This window comes from Coenobita brevimanus, chromosome 62, assembly GCF_032717465.1.
Source record: "Coenobita brevimanus isolate Jiangsu-jjx chromosome 62, ASM3271746v2, whole genome shotgun sequence".
Classification (NCBI taxonomy): domain Eukaryota; kingdom Metazoa; phylum Arthropoda; class Malacostraca; order Decapoda; family Coenobitidae; genus Coenobita; species Coenobita brevimanus.
Genome location: NC_137015.1, coordinates 29,291,693 through 29,317,808, shown reverse-complemented (window position 1 = coordinate 29,317,808; position 26,116 = coordinate 29,291,693). Strand labels below are relative to the sequence as shown.

At 41.2% G+C, this 26,116-nt stretch overlaps 1 protein-coding gene across 4 annotated transcripts in view; it reads right to left on the bottom strand.

Annotated features, from left to right (window-relative positions):
* Window positions 1-26,116, bottom strand: part of Dhps (Deoxyhypusine synthase) — a 257,857-nt gene that overhangs the window by 185,086 nt on the left and 46,655 nt on the right. For all 4 annotated transcript variants that reach the window (XM_080275735.1, XM_080275737.1, XM_080275738.1 and 1 more), the window contains one exon: window positions 16,797-16,906. In XM_080275735.1, the coding sequence (XP_080131861.1) occupies window positions 16,797-16,906 (110 nt within the window). The remainder of the gene's footprint in view (window positions 1-16,796; window positions 16,907-26,116) is intronic.

Genomic DNA, 26,116 nt, shown 5'->3' with positions numbered 1-26,116 from the left:
ATGGGTTACAATAAAATTTATGTTATCACAAATAAAGTTAAGAATACAAATATTGAAAGTGGACTTCTATCTATCTATCTATTGCCAGACGCCTCAATCCCATACGGGATGGCCATAAACAAATCGCCTCCACGTCGCACTGTCCCCTGCCATTTCACTGCCCTGCTCCCAACTCACACACCCCTCTCTCATATACCTCTCCATCCCATCCCTCCATCTCTTGCTCGGCCTCCCCCTCCCTCTCCCCCCCTCCACCTCACTCACATACACTCTCCTCATCAGTCTCTCACCCATCATCCTCTCCACATGGCCAAACCACCTCAGTATGTTCCTCCCAACGCTTCTCATCACATCCACATCCACACCACAACGCTCCTTTATATCCTCATTCGTCAGCCTGTCTCTCCATGTGACTCCACAGGCTCCTCTTAAATAACTCATTTCCACTGCTCTCTTAAAAGTACAGTTACTTTAATAGGACAGCCTGATTTCAGCTCTAAATTGTGCACATATCACCTGTCGCTTTCATTAATCTAAGATGAGATCAGTCGTAACATAGTACTGTAGATGAAAAGTGTACTTGGAAAGCGAGACAGCTTGAGATAAGCAGCTAGTTTACAACGAGAAGCGTACGTGTAATACAGGTTATCTTGAAATCAATAATTTTACTTTTGTCATAAGTGTAAATAATATAAGAAAGCTAATTTTTTATTTTCTTGCATAGTAGACTTTATCGAGATATTAATGCAGTGAAAGTAAAAAGTATTGTGAAAGAAAATAGAAATAACACTTAAAAATTCTTACAAGTAAATATAAGAAATTGTATCTTGTGTATAATAGGTTTTCAAAATTAGATCTATAAATATTTATCCCGAAAAAAAGATAGCTAATTTTAAGAAAAAGTTTTTGTTGCAATAAAATTTTTTACTTAATATTAAAGGTGATATGCCTGTCAGGACTACATATTATAATTGCAAATCATAATAGATAGATAGATAAATAGATAGATAGAGAGACAGATAGAAGCAGGGAGTCAGATGATGAGAAGGTATTGTGTCTGCGAGAATCGAGCAATGCTAAACATGCTTACACACTCTTAACGCAAGGAATGCTTGATAGGCACACGACAGCGCCTAGTGACCATACACACACATACACACATACAGTACTCACACACAGGCTGCTAGAACTTTCCATCCACGAGGAACACACGTGACACACCCCTGCTACACCAGAATTTAGGAAAGAGAGCTCAGACGGAGGTTAGCCACAGAACAGGCAAGAGAGAAGGAGACAGGCCTTAGAAGAGACAGGTCACAGTGAGAAGGGCTTGGCAATTTGAGAGAGAGAGAGACAGAGAGATAGATAGCGGGACGGGACTCTATACTTACGCTCTGTGTGAGAGACTTGTTAATATTTCCAAGACAAATAAAAATAGTCCCATACTATTCTTTACCTCTCCTGTCACTACATGACAAATGGGAAGCTACTCCAAGATATAAAAACCGCTCGTCCACAAATCTAAAATATATATATAACTCAACCACAAAGGAACCTACACAGTCTTTTATGACACAAAGTCATTCATGACATTTAGTCTTTATGACATGCCAATCGAGCTCTTATATCTGGTTTTCTAAGAAATAATTTTAATTTACGTGCTTAACTACACTCAATCCTCGTAAATCACGTGTTCATAAATCACGGATTCGTAAATCACAGCTAGGTGGCCGTCAGACTGCCGCCAACCTTAAATCACTGTTAAGTCACGAAAATCGCGGATCTAGGCACCCAAGTGGGCCTTTCCCGAGGAGAACCGTAAACCGCAGCATTCAAACTAAAAATCGCGACCCAACAACCAATCACCGCATGTCCCTGGTGGCATATGTGCATACTAATGCTGCCATGTTGTTGTTGTTCTTGTCCCGTCAGTCTGCACACTACAGACCGTCGCCGTGGAGTACGAGAGTTACCTGCCTTTTTTGTGCAACTTCCCCCCGCCTCCTACCTGCCATGGCCCCTCCTGACCCCCCAATGAAGCACTCTAAGCAGTATGACGACAAGAAGCTGCCGCAGTTGTTGTACAGTCAACGTTTGGAGCTCATTCGTCATGTTGAGAGGTGAGAGAAGTTTTCAAAGCTGGCGAACGAGTTTGGGAAGAACAAGTGCTGGGAGGTTTTAAGTTTTTCCCAACACCACCCCACTCCATTCACTTAAGCAATTTCGTCATAGGATTAAGGTGAGATCCCTTAACATGGCTTATTTCTATTTAATACGTGCACTGAATTTTCCTAAATTTGTATGTTTGTGTTTGATGGTGCCTAGACAGGTGGAGGTAGGGTGCTGTTGGGGTGGGTTAGCCAAAGTCCAGACCCAAATTAATTTTTCACATAAAAATTATTATTCATATATCAGGGAATTCGTAAATCACGGCAGTGGTCCAGACCCAAATTCCCACAATTTACGAGGAATGAGTGTATTTAGTTTGTGCAACTAAGAAGATTAGGGTAGAGCTCTTTCTTCCAAAATAAAGAATTATAGAACCCATAAATAGATACTTCTAAAAGCTGGCTTCAAAGTAACCATCTTTCTTAGGGTTTTTAACCAATATAAATAAATATTTTAAATTTTACAGGTTCTTTATATCAAGTATTAAAAAATTAACTTCAACTTAATTTGTTTAGTTATTATAAAATCATTAGTAAAATTTATGTTAAAATATTCTTTTATAAATAAAGTTTTTCTATCTATCTATTGCCAGACGCCTCAATCCCGTTTGGGGTGGCCACAAACAAATCACCTCCACGTCACCCTGTCCCCCGCCATTTCACTGCCCTGCTCCCAACTCACACCCCCTCTCTCATATACCTCTCCATCCCATCCCTCCATCTCATCCTCGGCCTCCCCCTCCCTCTTCCCCCCTCCACCTCACTCACATACACTCTCTTCGTCAGTCTTTCACCCTCCATCCTCTCCACATGGTCAAACCACCTGTGTGTTCCTCATAATGCTTCCTATCACATCCACATCCACACCACAACACTTCTTTATATCCTCATTTGTCAGCCTGTCTCTCCATGTGACTCCACAGGCTCCTCTTAAATAATTCATTTCCACTGCTCTCACTCTTGACTTGTGTCCTGCCAACAACGTCCAAGTTTCACTTCCATACGTTAGAGTTGGTATCACAATACTGTCATGTAGTAACTTTTTCACTTCCATGCTCACTTCCCTGTTTCTTATCACTGCTTTCAAGGAACCAGCAACCTTCCTTCCCTGCTGTACCCTTTCAAGCAATCACCCTCCAAATCTCCATCCTTGCTCATCACACTACCCAAGTACAGGTAAGCCCATAATTCACGAGAACTTTTTTCACGCGATTTCGGTTATCCACGAATTTTTCGTACAATAATTAAAGCATAAAATTATAGTATTCAAATAAATAATTTCAATATACAAGAGAAATAAATAAAATATAAAAATGACTACCTGCTGCCTGTGTGCATATATATATGTATGTGTGTGTGTGTGTGTGTGTGTGTGTGTGTGTGTGTGTGTGTGTGTGTGTGTGTGTGTGTGTGTGTATTTACCTAAATGTAGTACAGTATACAGGAACTGAGCAATGCTCGTGTTGTCCTGTCTCCATATCCACATTTATCAAGTCTACCTTTACACACATGAATGTTTTTCTCATGCACCACCTCTTTGTCTAAGTCGTTCCAAATATTTAAGTATATACCTAATTGTGATATACACGGAATGTACTATGCTCGTGGGTTTCCGTCGCTGTTTCTCAATAAGTCGAATTTAACTTTAAACTCGTTTAAGTTTTTAGACTGGACAATCTCTTTATCCAGGCTATTCCATAAGTCTATACTTCTGTAAGGAAAGCTATATTTCTTGATATCCTTCAAGCAGCTTGACTTTTTCAATTTCATTCCATGTCCTCTTGTTGCTCTCTTATCCCATACAAACAGATCTTCTTTGTCAATTTTATCTACTCCCACCATGGTCCTGAACACCACAATCATGTCTCCCCTCTTTCTCCTTTCCTCTAATGAAGGCAAATCCAGTTTTTCCAGCCTCTCTCTGTATGACAGGTCTGTCAGACTGGGGACCATCTTGGTTGCTGTTCTTTGTATTCTCTCAATCTTGTTTATATCTTTCTTTTTGTGTGGGGACCACACTACCGCTGCATATTCTAACATGGGGCGGATCATGGCCACTATCAATTTTTTCATCATTTCCTCATCCATATAATGAAATGCTACTCTTATGTTAGTCAAGAGCTTATAAGTCTCTCCAACTATCTTGTTAATGTGCTTTTCTGGTGACAAACTATCTTGGACCAGCACTCCCAAATCTTTCTCTTCTCTCCTTTTTGTGATTAATTCATTACCCAACAAATAATTCAGTGATGGTCTCCTGGTACTTTTACCCATTTCCAATATTTTACATTTCTTTACATTAAATTTCATTTCCCACGTCCGGCTCCAACTATGTATCCTATCCAAATCCTCCTGCAGTATTTTACAATCCTCCTCAACCTCTATCTTCCTCAAGATCTTTACATCATCAGCAAACAGACTTGCATAACTGTTCACTCCATCTACCATATCAATTACGTAAATCAGGAACATTACTGGCGCCAACACTGAGCCTTGAGGGACTCCACTTGTTACTTCCCTCCATCCAGACATCTTTTCCTTTATTACTGTCCTCATTTGTCTGTCTCTCAAAAAGTCTCTCATCCATTCCAGAAGTTTCCCCTTTAGTCCTCCTATATATTCTAGTTTCCACATTAGTCTCTTATGAGGTACCTTGTCAAAGGCCTTCTCTAAGTCTAAGTACACACAATCCACCCAACCATCTCTCTCCTGTACCACATCAATCGCTCTTGAGTAAAAGCTCAACAAGTTTGAAACACATGACCTTCCACTTCTGAATCCAAACTGACATTCAGCCAAAATATTCATCTCTTCCAGATATTTTATCCATTTGTCTTTCAGGATTCTCTCACACAATTTTGCAACCATGCTGGTTAGAGACACTGGTCTATAATTCAGGGGTTCTTCCCTGTTTCCTCCCTTGTAAATTGGTACCACATTTGCCCTCTTCCATTCTTTTGGCACTTTCCCCTCGTCCAGTAAGCATACAATTAAGCTGTGAATTTTATCCGCCAGTTGTTCTCTGCATTCCTTCAGTACCCAATTAGAAACTCCATCAGGTCCTGGGGCTTTCCTTACATCTTGAGTTTCCAGTAATTTATACACTTCCTGTACCTCCACTTTTATATCTTTCATCACCGGAACATTTCTAATCACTCCCTCCCCTTCCACAAGCTCCTTTTCTTTAGTGAAAACTGACTGGAAACGTTTGTTCATTATTTCTGCTTGCATTGCCGCATCCTTAAAGACCTCTCCTTCTACTTTCAGCTTGGTGATTCCTTCCTTTTGTTTCAGTTTGCCATTAACAAATCTATAAAACAGTTTGGGTTCATCCTTGCATTTGTCAATTATACCTTTTTCAAAATTCCTTTCTTCTTCTCTACGTATTCTTGTGTATTCATTTCTTGTTCTTTTATATTCTTCCTTTGTTCTGTCGTTACCTCTCTTTCTCCAATTGTTCCACGCCTTATCTCTCTCTTTTTTTGCTATCATACGCCTTCTATTAAACCACTCCTTTTTCCTGTTTTCTTTCCCTCTTACTCTTGGTACAAATTTTTCCACTCCCAAATTATAGAGGTCTAGAAAGATATCCCACTTCATCTGTATCTCTCGTTTCTCTGAATTTTCTCCAATCCGCATTTTCAAAAAAGTTTCTCAATCCTGTAAAATTTGCTTTGCCAAAGTTGTATCTTCCCTGTCTATGAAGCTCGTCTCTTGGCTCGACGTTTCCTATTAACATCTGGAACTCAATGACCACGTGATCACTTTTTCCCAAAGGACAGAGATATTCCAATGATTCTATTACATCGGGTTCTTTGGTGAACAGTAAATCTAACCTTGCTGGTGTGTCCTCACCTCGAAACCGTGTCTCTTCTTTGACCCATTGCGTCATCACATTATTCATTATTATATTTAATAACATAGTGCCCCACGAATCCTCGCCGCCTCCCGAGTTCCATTCCTCCCAGTTCACCTCTTTACAATTAAAGTCACCCACCAAAATTATATTATTGCTTTTCTCAATTATTTTTTGCAAGTAGCTAGCCATATCTGACAACATCTCATGGTATTCATCATCCTTCCATGCTCTCGTCTTTGGGGGAACATACACTACCGCCATATCTCTCTTAACATTCTCTCCAGTTTCTAATTTCATATATATCACTTCAGCCCTGCCTTCTCCCATTTCCACAGTATCTACATTTATGTTGTTCTTCACTGCTATCATCACTCCTCCTCCCCTTTTTTCTTTTCTGTCTTTTCTCCACAGTTTGTATTTACCATCTCCCAAATGAACTTCAATATCTTCTCTTAATTTGGTCTCTACAAAGCACATGACATCAGGTTCATGTTCTCTCAAGAAATCATTAATTTCGATCCTTGTCGATATGAAACCATCAACATTAGTATATATCACCTTCAAATTATTTTTGACGTTTTTAATACCCTCTTCTCTCCTACTCTCTGTCCGTACCACTTCCTCAACTTCTGATCTTTCACAACCATCCCCCCTAGTTTCCTTCACTTCTATTTCCTTAAATACCATTTCCTTACTTTCATATCCAATACTCTCCAAAAAAAAGTATTACGTTCTTCCCCTGTCCTCTTATCATTTTTTTCCTTTACTTCTTCCTTTAATGATTTTTAAACTTCTCTTTCTTCTTCATTCAGATCTTTTCTTATTATAATATTTTCCATCCCCGCCTCTTTGCTTAATTTCCAGGTCACTTTAAGTATCTCATTTATTACACTTTCTGATGTAAACTTGACTCTCATTGGTCTTGTTTCCCCTTTCTTATAAGGCCCTATCCTCCTTACTTCCTCAATTTCTTTTACCCACTTGCCTCCTTCGGGGTCAATCTTGCCTAATATTCCTCTCACCATGTTCGTGTCTCTCTCGAGTCTTACGAACCTAACCTTTTCTTCCTCTTCCCTGTTTCCAAATACTACCACACATCTGTTCCTTTCTACAGTTTCTCTCACTATTTTCCCTTTTTTCTTCAGTATTTTCACTACATTTTCTTCCATTTCTTTCTTGATCATTTCCCTTTCTTCCTGGATGATCTCTCTTAAGCTGACCACTTCTTTCTGTTCTTCTTCTACGTGTGCCCACTTTGCCTTGTGTTCTTCTAATACATTACTCACCTTCTCCGTTTTATTAGTACTCTCTTCTAGTTTCCTCCTCAGTTCAACATTTTCCCGCTTCAAATTCCTAATCTCTTCATTGGCTGTTTCATTGGACTGGATCAGACTCTGTATGGTGGTTTCCGTATTTACTGACACATCCTTTATCACTAGATTCTCTACTTTCTTTTCGAGTTCACTAATCCTCATAATTAATGTTTTCACCAGGTCCATGACATTAGTATTAGCATCAAATCCTTGAAATTCCATTCCCTCACTGTTTACATTTTCGGCCATGTTTAATGTAAAGTACCAAAACAGCTGTTACTGAATAAACCACAAACATTCATGTATACTATAGCCAACAAATCTTTACATTTTTGGTAGTCTACTAACTTTCATTATTTTAAATTTAAAGAAAGACCCTAGGAGACAGGACAGACAAAATTCCTGAAACTACTCAAGGTTAGGAGCGATGGCTGGGACGTCTGCTCTCTGCTCTCTCCGGCTGTGTGTGTGTGTGTGCGCGCGTGAGGAAGGTCAGTCCACACAGTCAGTTTGAATCCGACGGTCGAACCATGCATGACTCGCGAATCGTTATTTGTGCCTTATTTTTCTGACTTCCAGTGATTGCTTGCCTTGTCTGCCAACCTGGGGCCTAAGCGTAGTGCTAGTGATGCATGTGGTAACACACCAAAACGGATTAGTAAAGTGATGTTGCTGACAGAGAAAGTTAAAGTGTTGGACAAACTTAAGGGAGGAATGTCGGCGACAATTCCCCGTCAGGACGATTCCCCGTCATTTATTTACATATCAGTTTATTTAGCACGTACAGTACACTAGTTTTTGACTTATATGAGATATAAAATCTACCTGAAAATTAGTTATTAAAGTACTGTATTAATTAATCAATAATAAGTATAATTATAGAATGACAGAATCATCCATGTTTTGATGGTGAATTGACTTCATGGTGAATTGTCTCTGAACCGTGTGTTTGGGGTGAGTCAACTGTTCTTACAATAAAGAAGACAGAACGTAGCATATGGGAGTCAGTGAGGGCTAGTGCACCAGACTGAGCTAAAGTGTCTTCACCTATGCCTGTGAACTGGCTTAGAACCGTATGTTTGGGGTGAATGAGTCAACTGTTTGGACAATAAAGAAGGCAGAATGTAGCATATGGGAGGCAGTGAGGGTTTGTGTACCAGACTGCTGAAGTGTCTCCACCTACGCTTGTGCTTGTCAGGTTTCAGTGTTAAATTTCTTACATTTTTGTTGTTTTTCATACTTTATGCTAGTTTATAAGGTGTATGTAATGCATAAACAGTATTATTCAGATGTAATATACTTAGTAGACAGGCGTAATTATGTGCACACAAGGGCAGAATGTATATGCGAATTTACCACACACGCGAAGGGTCTGGGAACGTAACCCTCGCGTGAATTAAGGGCTTACCTGTACTTAAACATACTCACATTTTCCAATTCCTCACCATCTAACCTCGCTGTATATTCACTGACTTCACCTCTCTCAAAGACCATCACTTTACTCTTCCCTACATTCACCTTTAGATTCCGTTTCTTACACACTCTCCCAAACTCATCCACCAAGCCTTGCACCTCCCTTTCGTCTTCACTCAACAACACAATATCATCTGAAAACAACAGTACAGGGAGTTTCCAAACAATAACCTCTCTCACCAAGGCCACTCCAACATCCACTACCCTACCTTGTACCTCTTTTATTACCCCATCCATCTACAGGTTGAACAACTATGGAGACATGACACATCCCTGTTTCAACCCAACCTTCAAAGAGAAAAATTCACTTAGTTCACCATCCACACACACTCCAGCCTTAGCACCATAATACATACTCTTCACAGCATTCAACAACTTCCCATCTACTCCATATATTCTTAATACTTTCCACAATCCTTTTCAATACACCCTGTCATATGCTTTCTCCAAATCCATGAGAGCTGCATACAACTTCATTCCCTTCTCTAGAAACTTTTCCACTAAAGATCTAAGAATGAATATCTGATCTACACAACCTCTTCCCTTCCTAAAGCCTCCCTGTTATTCTCCAACTAATTTCTCTGTTCTTTCTCTAACTCTGTCAATAAGTATCCTACCATACAATATTCCTATTATACTAAGAAGACAAATACCCCTATGATTACCACACACTTCTTTTTCCCCTTTTCCTTTGTACAAGGGAATAATTATACCTGACTTCCAATCCTCCGGGACTCTACCTTCCTCCCAGGCCAATCTGCACATCTTCCACATCCATTCTACTACTATCTCTCCCCCATGCTTCAGCATTTCACCACACACTCCATCAATTCCAGGGGCTTTCCCCGATTTAACTTTCTTCATTGCTTCCACAACTTCTATCCTACTGATTTCTTCCTGTCTTCTCACCTCCCTCCTTCTCCCAGCCATTCCCCAGCCACTTATACTCACATTACTTCCATCCTCTATGTTCAACAATTCCTTAAAGTGTTCTCTCCATCTGCTCACTTTTTCTCCCTTCTCCACTAGTAATCTACCATTTTTATCTTTCACTCCCCTGCTAACCTCACTTCCACCCTGTCGTATTCTCTTCACCTCTTTCCAGAACATTTTCTTACAGTCCCTCCACTTTACACTCAAATTCCTTCCAAATTCCTCATCTACTCTCTTCTTACTCTCTCTAACTAATCTTTTCACATCTCTCTTTCTTTCTACATATAACTCTCTCTTCTGCCTCTCAACTTCTTTCACGCCCCTATTTCTCATCCATTCATTGTATGCTTTCTTCTTTTGTGCCACAGCCTGTCTCACCTCTTCAGTCCACCACTCTGTTCCTTGCACTCCCATCCATCTTCTCTTCCTCCCACAAACCACATCACATGCTGCACATATTTCTTCTGTAAATATCCTGCACACACCTTCCATGTCCCCCATCCGCTCCAATTCATATTTCGCCAATCGTTTCTCCACTTCTCTCTTATACAGTACCCTCACGTCCAACACGGTAATATTGTCATGCATGGGTCCCGTGTTGGACCAAAAACATGTTGGACAAACAACAGAGCTTATGGGGAAAAATGAATTATGTCAGCAACCCTAGGAAAAGTCACCCCAAATACCTACCATATACCTATACATATATTGGTACTATTGTAATTATAATAAATGGTACTGTGCTATGAATGATAACTAACCTTTTAAGATAGTGTTGGTGGGCTTGCTGGGAATGGAAGGTGGTATCCAAGGCTGTAGGTAGTCCTACTAGGTCCCCGGAGGATGGCTGCTGGTGTCACTAGCAGGTAATGGCTGCTGCTCCTCCTCAAACTCCCTCACAAATCCTTCGAAATCACACTCAGAATCACTATCTTCGTCCACAGCCATGGAAGGTCCTGCTTCTGCCTGTCCTAGCACTCTGTAAGCCTTCACTGCTGCCAGGATCTTGTCTTGGTTTTTTATTATGGTCCTCACGTTGGCTTCATTCATGTCGTAGGCCTTGGCAATGTCAACTTTCCTCTCCCCTTTCATCTTCCTCTCGATGCTTTCTAGCTTGGTGGCCTGAGGGAGGTGCCGGCGCTTCTTGGGGTTCTCAGAAGGCTTCCTAGGCATCGTGAGCTGGGTAAAATGCAGTAACAAGGGCAGAAAATGCAGCAAGAAAAAAGCACCTTCCAATGCGAATTATGCAACTGTGTGGCGCTGTGCCAGGAGAAATTTAAACAAAACATCATATGACACCAGATGCGTTCTTAATTAGGCGGCATCACGATCACGTCACGACAGCGGGCGGGGAAGGCTACTTGATCAGAAGTTTTCATTGGCTATCATCATCATGGGAATGTCCAGTATGACCGTGTTGGACCGGGGGTGAACTCTGTGGATTTCGCCCACTTCTCGGAGCTCCGTGCGTGTTATGCTAACACACTCGTGTTGCAGTAATTAAATCGTATTAAATAATACTAATTATTTGCTCTCCGTGCTGGACATGAATCGTGCTGGACTAACACGTGTTGGACGCGAGGGTAGTGTACTCTGCCTTTTTCTCATCCTCTTGTAACCTTTCCACTCTCCTTCCACTACTCCTTCCTCTCGTCTTTCCCTTCTTCTATTTCTCCATCTTACTTGGATCCTAATTCTGGCCACCACCAAGTAGTGGTCAGGAAGTCCACTCCCCCAACCTCTACAAGCTCTTGCATCCATTACACATCTTTGCATCCTTTCATCCACACACACATAATCAATCATTGCCTTCCTTTCATTCAGTTCACCACCCACCCTTCTCATCACTCACCATGTATACCAGTGGATCATTTTATGCCTGAAGAGGGTATTGGCTATCACCAACCCCTTCCCAGCACAAATGTCCTCTAACGCACTGCCATTCTCATCTATCTCAGCCGCCACACCCCACTCACCAACTATTCCATCCACCTTCACACTCCCTACTTTACCATTCATATCACCGATCAAAAACACTCTCTCATTCCTTCCAAACTTTTCCATGCACACTTCCACATTTGTCCAGAACTCTTCTCTCACTCTGCTAGAACGATCTTGCATTGGCGCATACACACACACAATCGCCCACATTTGTATTCCAATTTTCAACCTTAACCACACAGTCCTTGACCCAAGTGATCCATACTGTCTTATGCTCTTCTTCCATCTTTTACTCACAACTATACATACTCCCTCTTTTGCCCTCTCATTCTCACCTACTCCTGCACATATACCCCATCCATACTCCCATTCTCTCACACTTTCTCCTCTCCATTTTGTTTCAGTTATTCCACATACATCCACTTTTGCACCCTCCAGCACCTGGACAATCTCTCTCTATTTCACCTCATCATTTGCACCGCTTACATTCCATTTACATTACATTTTCTAATCATTCGCTTATAATATCAATGTTGTTTCTATGTATGTACGGTGCATGAAATTATGTAGATATTTTCCCTATTAACTAGTACTGTATACTTTTATTATTAACAAATTATCATATACTTTTCTTCTCATTCACTTATATAAATGTTATTTTACCATTTAATTTCTCTTCTATTAATCTCTATATCAGTAAAAAAATACAGGGGGATATTTGCTTCACCAGTAGGGGAAGGGAAATGTAAGGGAGGGCAACCAAATGTTTCGCAATGACCCATCAGTGAGTCAGGCTGAGAACAGCAGACCTTCTGTAAACAGCCTAGGGATGACATGAGCAACACACAAAGGAAATCCTCTATCTGTGCCCTGAAAGATCGTATGAAAGTCAGAAATCAACCACACTCTGCAGGTGTAACAGCTAAGCTCTTCAATAAACCATGCAGTGGGAATACAGGGTTTTCAAGATCGCCTGAAATCCTGACAGTATATCTATGGGCCAACATCTCACAGGTGGATGCAGTCTCATACAGGTTGTAGCACAGGAAGCAAGAGCATTTTATCCAGAAGCCTATTTCTTTTTCCTTGATTAACATCCCAGAGTACTTGGACAGTCCTGCTTTGGATTTCTTCACTTTATGTTAACAAGGTCAATTAGGTCTGGATATTGATGTAATCATTTTTTTTTTTCAGCGATTAAAACTTCCTTGCTCATTACAGCAGTCCAATAGGATAATACTGCACAGTTAAAAACAAGGATATCATCTGTTTCATCATCAATCATACTTCTATCTATCTATCTATTGTCAGACGCCTCAATCCCGTTTGGGGTGTCCACAAACAAATCGCCTCCACGTCAGCCTGTCCTCCGCCATTTCACTGCCCTGCTCCCAACTCACACCCCCCTCTCTCATATACAGTACCTCTCCACCCCATCCCTCCATCTCATCCTCGGCCTCCCCCTCCCTCTTCCCCCCTCCACCTCACTCACATACACTCTCTTCATCAGTCTTTCACCCTCCATCCTCTCCACATGGCCAAACCACCTCAGTGTGTTCCTCATAACACATCCTATCACATCCACATCCACACCACAATGCTCCTTTATATCCTCATTCATCAGCCTGTCTCTCCATGTGACTCCACAGGCTCCTCTTAAATAACTCATTTCCACTGCTCTCACTCTTGATTTGTGTCCTTCCAACAACGTCCAAGCTTCACTTCCATACGTTAGAGTTGGTATCACAACACTGTCATGTAGTAACTTTTTCACCTCCATGCTCACTTCCCTGTTTCTTATCACTGCTTTCAAAGAACCAGCAACCTTTCTTCCCTGCTGTACCCTTTCAAGCACTTCACCCTCCAAACCTCCATCCTTACTCATCACACTACCTAAGTACTTAAACGTACTCACATTTTCCAATTCCTCACCATCCAACCTCACTGTATATTCACTGACTTCACCTCTCTCAAAGACCATCACTTTACTCTTCCCTACATTCACCTTTAGATTCCGTTTCTTACACACTCTCCCAAATTCATCCACCAAGCCTTGCAGCTCCCCTTCGTCTTCACTCAACAACACAGTATCATCTGCAAACAACAGTACAGGGAGTTTCCAAACACTATCCTCTCTCACCAAGGCCACTCCAACATCCACAACCCTACCTTGTACCTCTTTTATTAACCCATCCATCTACAGGTTGAACAACCATGGAGACATGACACATCCCTGTTTCAACCCAACCTTCAAAGAGAAAAATTCACTTAGTTCACCATCCACACGCACTGCAGCCTTAGCACCATCATACATACTCTTCACAGCATTCAACAACTTCCCATCTACTCCATATATTCTTAATACTTTCCACAATCCTTGTCTATCCACCCTGTCATGTGCTTTCTCCAAATCCATGAAAGCCGCATACAACTTCTTTCCCTTCTCTAGAAACTTTTCCACTAATGATCTAAGAATGAATATCTGATCTACACAACCTCTTCCCTTCCTAAAGCCTCCCTGTTATTCTCCAACTAATTTCTCTGTTCTTTCTCTAACTCTGTCGATAAGTATCCTACCATACACTTTTCCTATTATACTAAGAAGACAAATGCCCCTATGATTACCACACACTTCTTTTTCCCCTTTTCTTTTGTACAGGGGAATAATTATACCTGACTTCCAATCCTCCGGGACTCTACCTTCCTTCCAGGCCACTCTGCACATCTTCCACATCCATTCTACTACTATCTCTCCCCCATGCTTCAGCATTTCACCACACACTCCATCAATTCCAGGGGCTTTCCCCAATTTAAATTTCTTCACTGGTTCCACAACTTCTATCCTACTGATTTCTTCCTGTCTTCTCACCTCCCTCCTTCTCCCAGCCATTCCCCAGCCACTTATACTCACATTACTTCCATCCTCTATGTTCAACAATTCCTTAAAGTGTTCTCTCCATCTGCTCACTTTTTCTCCCTTCTCCACTGGTAATCTACCATTTTTATCTTTCACTCCCCTGCTAACCACACTTCCACCTTGTCTTACTCTTCACCACTTTCCAGAACATTTTCTTACAGTCCCTCCACTTTACACACAAATTCCTTCCAAATTCCTCATCCACATTCCTCATCCACTCTCTTACTCAGTCTCTTACTAATCTTTTCATCTCTCTCTTTCTTTCTATATATAACTCTCTCTTCCGCCTCTCAACTTCTTCCACACCCCTATTTCTCGTCCATTCATTGTATGCTTTCTTCTTTTGTGCCACAGCCTGTCACCTCTTCAGTCCACCACGCTGTTCCTTGCACCCCCCTCCGTCTTCTCTTCCTCCCACACACCACATCACATGCTGCACACATTTCTTCTGTAAATATCCTGCGCACACCTTCCACGTCCCCCATCTGCTCCAATTCATATTTGCCCAATCGTTCCTCCACTTCTCTCTTATACTCTGCCTTTTTCTCATCCTCTTGTAACCTTTCCACTCTCCTTCCAACTACTCCTTCCTCTCATCTTTCCCTTCTTCTATTTCTCCATCTAACTTGGATCCTAATTCTGGCCACACCAAGTAGTGGTCAGAAAGTCCACTCCCCCAACCTCTATAAGCTCTTGAATCCAAAAACACATCTTCGCATCCTTTCATCCACACACACATAATCAATCATTGCCTTCCTTTCATTCAGTTCACCACCCACCCTTCTCATCACTCACCATGTATACCTGTGGATCATTTTATGCCTGAAGAGGGTTTTGGCTATCACCAACCCCTTCCCAGCACAAATGTCCACTAACACACTACCATTCTCATCTATCTCAGCCGCCACACACCACTCACCAACTATTCCATCCACCTTCACATTCTCTACTTTACCATCCATATCACCGATCAAAAACACTCTCTCATTCCTTCCAAACCTTTCCATGCACACTTCCACATTTGTCCAGAACTCTTCTCTCACTTTGCTAGGACAATCTTGCGTTAGTGCGTACACACACACAATCGCCCACATTTGTATTCCAACTTTCAACCTTACCCACACAATCCTTGACCCAAGTGATCCATACTGTCTTATGCTCTTCTTCCAACTTTTACTCACAACTATCCGTACTCCTTCCTTTGCCCTCTCATTCTCACCTACTCCTGCACATATACCCCATCCATACTCCCATTCTCTCAGACTTTCTCCTCTCCATTCTCTTTCAGTTATTCCACATACATCCACTTTCGCACCCTCAAGCACGTGGACAATCTCTCTCTCTCTCTTTCACCTCATCATTCGCTCCTCTTACATTCCAAGTTGCTATTACCATATCCTTTGTCCGGTCCTGGGTCGTCATCTTTTGGTCAGTCCTTGTCCGAGGCTTCTTGTTTGCCTTTTTAGTTAGTTGTTTTCCGGGGAGGGGCACTAACCCTCCGCCAACCCTTTTAGTCACCTTTTATGACAAGCAGGGATACTGGGGGAGTATTGTTGAAAAAAAAACCTACCCCCAGGGGTGGACAAAGTTGTTCCTGGCCTCTATGGATGTATGAATTATGGAGAAAAATATGGTTTCTCTGGTAAAATCTGCCCTCTCCCTATGCCATACAAAATACAAAGCTGCATGCAACATTAATGATGGACACTGAAGGTGCTTCAACCTTGGGCCACTAGAATGGAATGAGGGGTGTGTGCCTGCCACTTACTCTCACTATACATGACTGTTCAGGAATACTCACTCTCACTATACAGTATACGACTATCTGGAAACTGAGTGACATACTTTCAATAACAAAACTGCTGTTGCTTTTCATTTCATGGACTATGAAAACCAGTCTCTTGAATTTGAAGCAAGTGACACTAATGATAATGATCTGTGTACAAACAGACATTACTGTCAACTGCTACACATTCAACATGCTGATTATCAAGTCCATGTAGACAAAAGCTGAAGAGGTGAGAAGAATTTTGCTGCTGATGGTACATGGTTAATATACTTTTTACCTTTTCCCAAATTAAATTGACATATTCTAGGATTACTGTACTATATGCATGTAAAACTAACTATTGTATGTTTTAAAAAATGGCAACTGATGGAGATTAAACAAACTCCAGGAAATTTTTACATACCATCTTGTTTATCTCTTCCACAGCACACCCAAAGCTGGTGGCCTGGAACCCTGAGTGTCGGTAGGACAGGAAGAGGCGATGGTAATCAATCCCTTCATTGAAATCATAGCCTGTGATTGAGGTGGACAAAAGACTCACATCAGAACTGCAGGGTAAGTTGAAGTTCAGTTGGAAGAGGTATGAAACTTAATTTACTTCTAACAAAGTAATGAACTATACAGATACTGTTCTTCGGTGCATATACTTACCTACAAACTTAAACAGTAATCAGATTCAGGCTAAATTCAATATAACTTGAAGAATCTTAAATCCCACAAAAATACCTGCATTCACTACATGAATCCACTAATAGCTCTCAAAATTCTCTAACCCATTTAAATCAGGGGAAGCAGTTAAGGCACTGAGTAGGAGGTGGGTGGATGCTGGATGCGTACAAAATGTCAAGATATAGAGGAGGATCAGCCAGAATGATTGCAGGGTGGGATTATCGTTACAAGTTATTTTGGCAGAGTAGAGCAGATGGATATGGTGGTGTGGACATGTTGGTTAAGGAGAAATGGGTGGAATATGTCATGCATGTAATGAGAACAGGTGAACGGATAATGATAGTGAAAATTTTGTTCGGTGGGATAATGTTTCAATTTATATCGGCTTGGATGAGGTACAGAAGGATAGCTTCTTGGGTGACTTAATACGTGTAATAAGTGATATGGGGGATGGTGAGATTGTAGTTTTGCGAGGGGACTTGAATGGTCATGTAGGTGAAGCAGCTCAAGGATATGAAGGAGTACATGGATGATGTGCATATGGCACAAGAAATGAGGAAAGGGAAAGGATACTTGTGTTTGGGGAGGAAATTAACGTGATTGTGTGCATCATACATCTTAGGAAGGGAGTAGGTTGATTACACATGAGTCTGGGGGAACTTGCAGGCATATGGACTATTTCCTGGTCAGGACAGCTGATAAGAGGTTAGTAAAGGATGTTAAAGATACAGGGAGCAAGGAGTGTGTCCAGCAACACAAGTTACTGATATGTGACATGGTACTTAAGGAGCGGGCAATGAAAAAGAGGACCTATGCGCCTAGGAGGAAAGTATGGATGTTGAAATACCAAGCAGTAAGGGATGACTTCTATAGTGGTGGCTGAACAGGGAGCCACTGACAAAAGTGTAAATGAACAATACAAATCTCTCAAGATCAATCTCCTGAGATTTACTGATTCAGTGTGTGGATGGACAAGGGGCCCCCCAAGATATAAAGAAACTTGGTAGTGGGATGATGGTGTAGAAACTGCAGTTAAGGAGAAAAGAAGACTTTTCTGGGTATGGAAAAAGGGTGGCAACAAAGAGGAATACTTGGTTGCCAAGCGTAGGACTAGAAACGACGTTTGCAGGGCAAAGTCTGTGTCTATAAGACTTTTCCTTGATAACCTAAACAGTGTGGAAGAGAAGAATATGATATTTAAGATGGCAAATCAGATGAAGAGGGAAAACATGGATATCATAGGTAAGCAGTGTGTAAAGAATGATGAAGGAAAGGTAGTGGTGAACAGTCGGGATATTAAAGACGCCTGGAATGAGCATTATAACCAGTTGTTAAATATAGAGTTTGACTGGGACAGGGAAAGTTTGGAGCCAGCAGATCCAGTGTTTGGGCCCCTGGCCGCTGATTGATGTTGCTACTACCAGCAGGGCAATAGGTAGGATGCAGGTGGGGAAGGCAGCAGGTGTATCTGGGCTGACTGCTGAAATGTTGAAAACCTCAGGATATACAGGAGTGGGGTTAATCACGGTCCTGATAAATACCGTACGATTATATACAGTATGAGAGTGTTGTCCCAGATGATTGGCTGAGCAGTGTAATTGTAAATGTGTACAAGGGGTGACACATGAATGGTTCAGTGGTACAATAATACATAAAATTATCCGTGCGATAGCTCCAGTTTAAACAGTGAGCATCTGAATGCTAGCGAACGAGCCACAGGTAAACAAGCGTGAGTCAACACCCCACCCACACTTGCTCACAAGTCAACCGAAAGAGTGGTGGGGTGGAGTTTGGTGAGCCAATTTATAACTTAACCTAACCTAGCTTAGCCACATAATAATTTAACCTAACCTAACCTGGGCTCCAGTTTGGAAATTGGCAAACGAAATCCACCTCTGAGTATACTGGGTTTCTTCCACTGTGCCGGAATCAATCGTAGGTACAGCTTAAGCAATCTGATGATAATAAGGGAGGAAATCTTTCAACAAGAGAAGGTAATTTACCACACTCAAAACTGTCAGAAAAATACAGAAAATAAACTAGAAAATATGAATTGAATTGGTAAGGTCTTTAGGCTGTATGCATAGACAAAATTTATGGGTTTCACAATTTTAGGGGACGAAAAGGAACAAAAATGTTTGCTAATAAAAAAAAATTACTCTCCCATCCCACATGTTCTTGTAAGTTGGCATTCAGTTCCACATTCTTCATCTGACATCGCGCTTCCCAACATATATTGGATCGACTGAGCTGACAGTTATTTCTGCTCCTTAACCCTTTAACCGCGGGTATTGTTTTGGTCTGACTGTCCTCTCCCGCGGGGGTTTCAGCCAAATGTAAACAAACCTTTTAACCTTAATAACTCTGCACAGAATAAAGCTAGAGAAAAAAATAAGGTACCATTAGAAAGTACTAACCTTCAGCTTTCCATTGATGTAGGTTTCATGACTTCGTTGACTTTCACAGGACAGGCAGTGCCGTTAGAAGTGAGGGGTGTAAAATCACTATTTTTCGCTCACACATCATTACCTTCGCTCATACACCATTACCAAATGCCAACCTCATTCTGATAATAATACTATAAACATATATGAACACTGCACATACGATAAACACCCACTCTGTGTTCACTGAGGCAGGTAAAAGGCACTGTAATTGCCTGCACTTCACTGCCACATCAGCGGTGTTGTAATCACCATTTTTCGCTCACACACCATTACCAAATGCCAATCACATTCTGATAATAATACTATAAACATATATGAACACTGCACATACGATAAACACCCACTCTGTGTTCACTGAGACAGGTAAAAGGCACTGTAATTGCCTGCACTTCACTGCCACATCAACATGTGTTGTCACTCACACAGCTGGACAGATACTGATGCGCGCTTGGTCAGGGGTGGGGTGGGGGGCCCAGGGGGTGGGAGGTGGGGCCCCAGGGGGGGGAAGAGGGAGGTGGGGGTCGGCTGGAGTGAAAGAACTTAATAGCTACTCTCCCTTGAAACAATTGGCGCACGGAAAAAACGCGGGGTATTCAAAATATTCACAAACATTCGAGAATGACACCCGCGGTTTGGTCCAGTTTTTGCAACGTCATTCTGGAATGACACCCGCGGTTAAAGGGTTAAAGTGTACCTTACTGCTCATTCTTTTGTTTGTTCTTATGTGTACATGTGAAAGAGACAGCATTGATACAAACAATAATGTATTCCAAAACTCCTTCATAGCTGCCAGCCTTGAACAACGCTTTACTGTACCGGTGTCAGTGATGCTGAGTTAGGACGAGCTATAAAAAACTGCAAACAATTATGGGAAGGGAACGAAGGCCACTGGTATGTTTACATGACCCTACTCTACCACCGTATGCAGTCAGGCGATCACTTCATCCCATGTTTTCACTGATATGTTTACATGCCAATGTTTTATTAATTACTTTACGAATCATAGCAAATCACAGGATGAGTTTCAGGGGGAAGCCAGGTGTGCCAGATGAGTCTTTTCACACCTATAAGAAAAGGAAAGTGATTTTAGAACTTTGAAATAATGGTCTCAAGGCCAGCCACAGGAGCACACAAATTTCTGAACTCACGGCCATTGAGGGGACTTAACATACACTTTACTTTAAGCAGAAAAAGCACCTTACCAAATCAGTTCTTCCTGATAGTCTGTTATATTTTTCTGATTATTTCTGGGTTGGTAAATAAACGTTTCTTGCCAAATCTGTTTCCCCGTTGTTTTTAGCTGTTCTGCTGTGACAACTCTTGTTTGATTCAATAATGTAATTGTGGAAGGGGCTGTTCTAACCAAAGTGTTTAACTAAATCTGGCCTAACCTAGCTTAACTGTGCCTAATAATTTAACCTAACCTAACCTCCAGTTGTGTTGAGAGTGAGAATGAAGCTGAAGAGAATAGAAAGGAAAAATAAAGCACTAAGGTCTCTTGAAATGCTCAGCAAAAGTAGTGAGGTAAAAGAGAAATACAGTAGAAGACTTCAAGAAAAATACAGGTAAATGGAAGAAGCAACAAAGCCATGGAATACAGAAAGTCAGTAAGGCACTGGGGAAGGCAATGGTGGCGACTGCTGATGAAGTAATGGAGAAGAGAGAAAATAAGACAACAATGGATAACAGAGAAGATTCTCAACATGATGGAATCAAGAAGATTCAAGGGAATAAATGAACAGAGATACAGAGAAATAAATCAATAAATAAGACGAGCCTGTAACAAAATGAACGGGGAATGGATGAACAGACAGTGTGAAGAGATAGAAGACCTTGGTAAGAGAAATCTTCAGATGATGTGTGAAATGATTAAGATTCTAATGGGAAAGAAAAGTTGGAATGCAGGAAATTCGATAATGAAAACAGATGGGAACAATGGTGATGGAGTTGAACAACATGCTGGAGTGATGGAAGGAATATTTAACAGACTTGTTTGATGACGTGAATGAGGAGAGAGAATATGATATTGAGGTATCAGAGGTATTAGAGAGACCAGCAATTTTGATGGGATGCATACAGAAAGCAATAAATAAAATGAAAGCAGGAAAAGCTACAGGAGAAGACGGAATAGCTGTTGAGATGCTGAGGGCGCTTGAAGACTTTGGCTTGGAGAGAATAACGCGGATGGCTAACTGTATGTATAATTCGGGAGAATTACCAGAGCAAATGGTGAAGTCAGTGTTTCTAGCCATATCCAAGCAGCCTGGAACACTGGAGTGCAGCAAGCATAGAACAATCAGTATTATGAGCCAGGTTACTAAAGTTATCTTAAGTGTGATAGCGGACAGAATGAGGGTAAGGATTAGAAGTGAGACTGATGAAGAACAGTTAGGCTTCACAGAGGGAAAGAGTATCACAATGCTATTTTTGTTTTAAAGATGGCAAAAAAAGTAACAGAAGTGCAGAAAGATATATATTTATGTTTTATAGACTACAAAAAAGATTTTGACAAAGTGAAACAAACATGTGGAGTTAATTCAAATATTGTAAAGAATAGGAGTTGATGGGAAGGATCTGAGGTTGATAGCAAATCTATACAGGGAACAGAAAGCAGCAGTAAAAATTGAAGACCTAAGTGATTAGGTACAGGTAAAATGAGGAGTGCGACAGGGTTGTGTGTTGTCCCCGGACCTGTTTTTATTATGTGGGGAAACGATAATTAGAGAAGCGGATGATATGGAGGGTTTATAAGTGGGAAGCCACATCAATAATATAAGGTATGCCTATGTCACAGTGTTGATTGCGGACTCAGGGGAAAAGTTACAGAAACTTATGAATAGTGAACAGAGTTAGCGAAGAAAATGAATTAAGCACAAATTTGAAAAAGATGGAATACATGGTAATAACAAAAGGTAGGGAGTTTAGATGTAATGTGAATCTCAGAAACAAAAAAATAAATCAAGTGAAGATGTTTTGTTATCTGGGAAGTCAGGTAACCAATGATGCACGGTGTGACAGTGAAATTAGAAGGAGAATTAGTGAGGGCAAAAGGGTTTTCAAAAGAATGAAAAGCCTCTTGACAAATAGAAATATATCGATATAAAGTAGAAAGAGGATGGTGAAAACATATGTGTGGCCTGCGATGCTGTATTGCTGCGAGGCGTGGACTATCTATAAGAATATGGAAAAAGAGACTGGAAGCAGCAGAGATGTGCTTCTAGGGAAGAGGTTTGAATGTGTCGTGACAGAAAGTTACAAATGAGAAAATATTAGAGAGAATGGAAACAAGTTGAGAGCTACTGATAGTAATTAGAAGAAGACAACTGCACTTCTTGGGATGCATGATAAGATGAGGAAAGATGGAGTCTTTGAGTTTGGCAGGAAAAATGGAAGGTAAAAGATTTCAGGGTAGACCAAGTAAGTTGTACATGAATGGAATAGTGAGAGTCACAGGTGGCAAGTGGAAGACTACAGATTTGTTGCAGATGACAAAAGAGAGAGAAGAATGGAAGTCCATGATCGCCAATGCCATATCTGGCATGGCACATTGGCTAGGTAACCTCCAGTTGGGAAATAGGGGAAACAAAATAAACTTTTGAGCACGCTGAGTTTCTTCCACTGCACTGGAAACAATTATAGGTACGACTTGAGGAACTTGACGATAATAACAGGGAGGAAATTTTTCGCAAGAAAAAGAAATTTACCTAACAGAAAATAGTCAGAAAAATACAGATACAAGCTGGAGGACTATGAATTGAACAGGTCAAGTCTTTCTGCTACTTAAAGTGTACATATACCAGAAAATAAATCAGTCTAACAGTACTTGTGTTTTGTTTCCACTGGATTAATTGTGATTTTGGACTATTTGGGCACCCCTTCACACCATACAGCCTGGATTATCAGGCTTTCTCTGTATTTTTGTTCAGTCATCACCTTTATCTTCACCCTCCCTTTCATTTTTACCTTTCCTTTCACGTTCTCTTTGACATTCATATTCAATTTCATATTCACTTCCATGCTCACTTTCACTTTCACATCCATCTTCACCTTTACACTCACTTTCACTATTTCTTTCATTTTCAATTTCACCTTCACTTGCATCTTTACTTTCTCACTTTTACGTTTACCTTTACTATTACATTCACTCACCTTAATTTTTGCCTTTCCTTCTTTTATTTTTCACATTTTCCTTCACTTCCTAGTTTGAAATGCACGTGTCTGAATACAGATGTGGTGGCGTGCGTGGCATTCCCTGTCCTCTCTCCATTCCCTCACTTCTCCCTCCATCCCCAACCCCCACCGTCCCCCCTTCATCACCCGCCACGCTCAGCGATGCCAGGCATGTCTCCTTCCCTGTCCCCCTGCCCTCTCCCACCCCAGCTTAGCGTACTGCCCGCCTGGCCCGCACAGCCACACTCGTCCACTCTCTCTGTCATAAATAAATTGCCATAACATGTTTGTATGTGATGTTTCATGTCCTATTTTTTAGCAATAGTACTGTTTATGAGGAAAATAACATTACCCATGGCATTTCTGTGTCAGTCACTACTGATTGAGTAAGGTATATGAGAGTTTGGGTTTGGGCCAGGAATGCATCTCTGGCTGTTCTTCAGTGCCTTATGGGGAAAACTGCTTCGATATCCGGCAACTCACTCTCCAAACACTCCCACTGGTACACAACACTGCTGGATATCGGAGTATGCTTGAGCAGTAAACTCTCAATCATCCGGCGCAATTCAGCCAATCCTGTGCCGGTTACTGCATAACATTGGACACTGCATAGTACCCCCTCTCCATTGGCTCAACATCTGGCATCGCGTCAGAAAACGTGTTACTATACGTCTCGACCCCTCTATCCTAAAAACTTTCCCACAAGTAAAAGATGAAAATTCAACATAAAATTCAATACAGTATTCATACAGTACAGCAATACAGTACATAGTGTACTATGTATTCACCTACTGTTGGCATCAGTGGAGGGTAGAGTTGTACACCAGGCTGTACAGTGCAGTGCACTTAATCATGTGTGGTCCAGTAGCAGTAAGCACATGTGCAGTAATACTGAATCATAACACAGCACTAGGAAATGAAGTACTGAGAGGCTACAAGCTTTACAACAATCAGCAAGGAATAAGAGGCCACAGAGTAAGTCACAGCACTAAGGTTTTGCCACCACATGGTCACAAAAGCAATGCACATAGGTATGTCTTCATTGAATGGGATCCTCGAGAGAGAATGAGAGAGCAACAGTAGGCTCAGTGTGCTGGGTGGGCCACTCCCGCAACGCATTCTGATTGGCTGGCTCGTTGCAGGGTTTTCCCAGGCGCTGGTTGGTTCCCACGTCCATACCAGATGATACGCCTCACCGTTGGATACTGCATAGAACTGCCGGCTGCTTCCCGTTTCGGTGCCGGATATTGCACAGAACCGCCGGTTGTTTCCCGTTCTGGCATCGGATACACTACTGAGCCACTGGCTGCTTCCCATTTTGGTGCTGGACATTGCGACGATGGATAACTGAGAGTTTACTGGTTTCATTCTACCTGATAGGTTTTCATGTGAATGACAACATGTTTTTATTAAATACTGATCAGCTAAGTTTGCATTGTTCATTTCTGATATTGTAAGGCAAACAACACTAAGAGTGGATACTGATAATGAGAGAAGAGGGTTGAGAAAGGCTGTCTACTCTGTTCCCCAACAGCACTGTTGTACTGAACAGCAGCTGTAAAACATTATACATTTGATTTTTGTTTAGTGTGTGTAAACAAGTATTATATTTTGATATTACTGTGGAGGTATTTAGAGACTGTAGGAGTGCATAAGTAGTGATGGTAACAAAGTGGTGTACCTCATGTATATGCACGTTTATTTATACCAGTCAGCAGATCAGAAAGATTTCTGACATTCTTTTGTTTGTTTAATAATAATTTTTTTTTTTCAGTTAAGGGAGTTGAAGTGATGTCTACAGGTAATGAGGCACCAGGAGTGACTTACAATACTTTCTTACTACACTGAGGATATAAGCTGAGATTAGATGTAAGACAATATCGTAATGCTGAAGGTGTGGAGTACGAATCAGACAAGATCCAAGTTTGGTACAGTGTGCTTTTAGGATAAAAAATATGCTGCAAACATTTATTGTACTTTCATTCTGGTTTTTATTCTATTTATGCTATCTAAGATTTTAATATACCATATATACAGGCAAGTGATTTATAGATAAAGAAAGTGTATTTTTATTTTTAATGGCATACCCGGTATATATTTTCTGAAACGAATTAAAGAACATACAGTATTTTAACGAGTTCATTTGTGTAGTTTTAGAGTCATTTAAACAAATATAGTAAAGTATTTATACTGAGCATATGAAGAGGATGGAGGATGATGTGTGCAGAAAGTGGTGTGAAAGCTGAGGGCAGGGTTGCAAGAGGAAGAATGAAAAAGACCTGGGACAAGGTCACCGAGTGTGTCCTCTGAGAAAAGGGACTGAATAGGGAGGCTGCCAGAGACTGAGCAGTGTGAAGGGCTGCCATTGGGTGACCAAGGCCAAAGCGTGAAAGCATGTAGGAGAATTTATAAATGATACGACACACTGATCTATAGT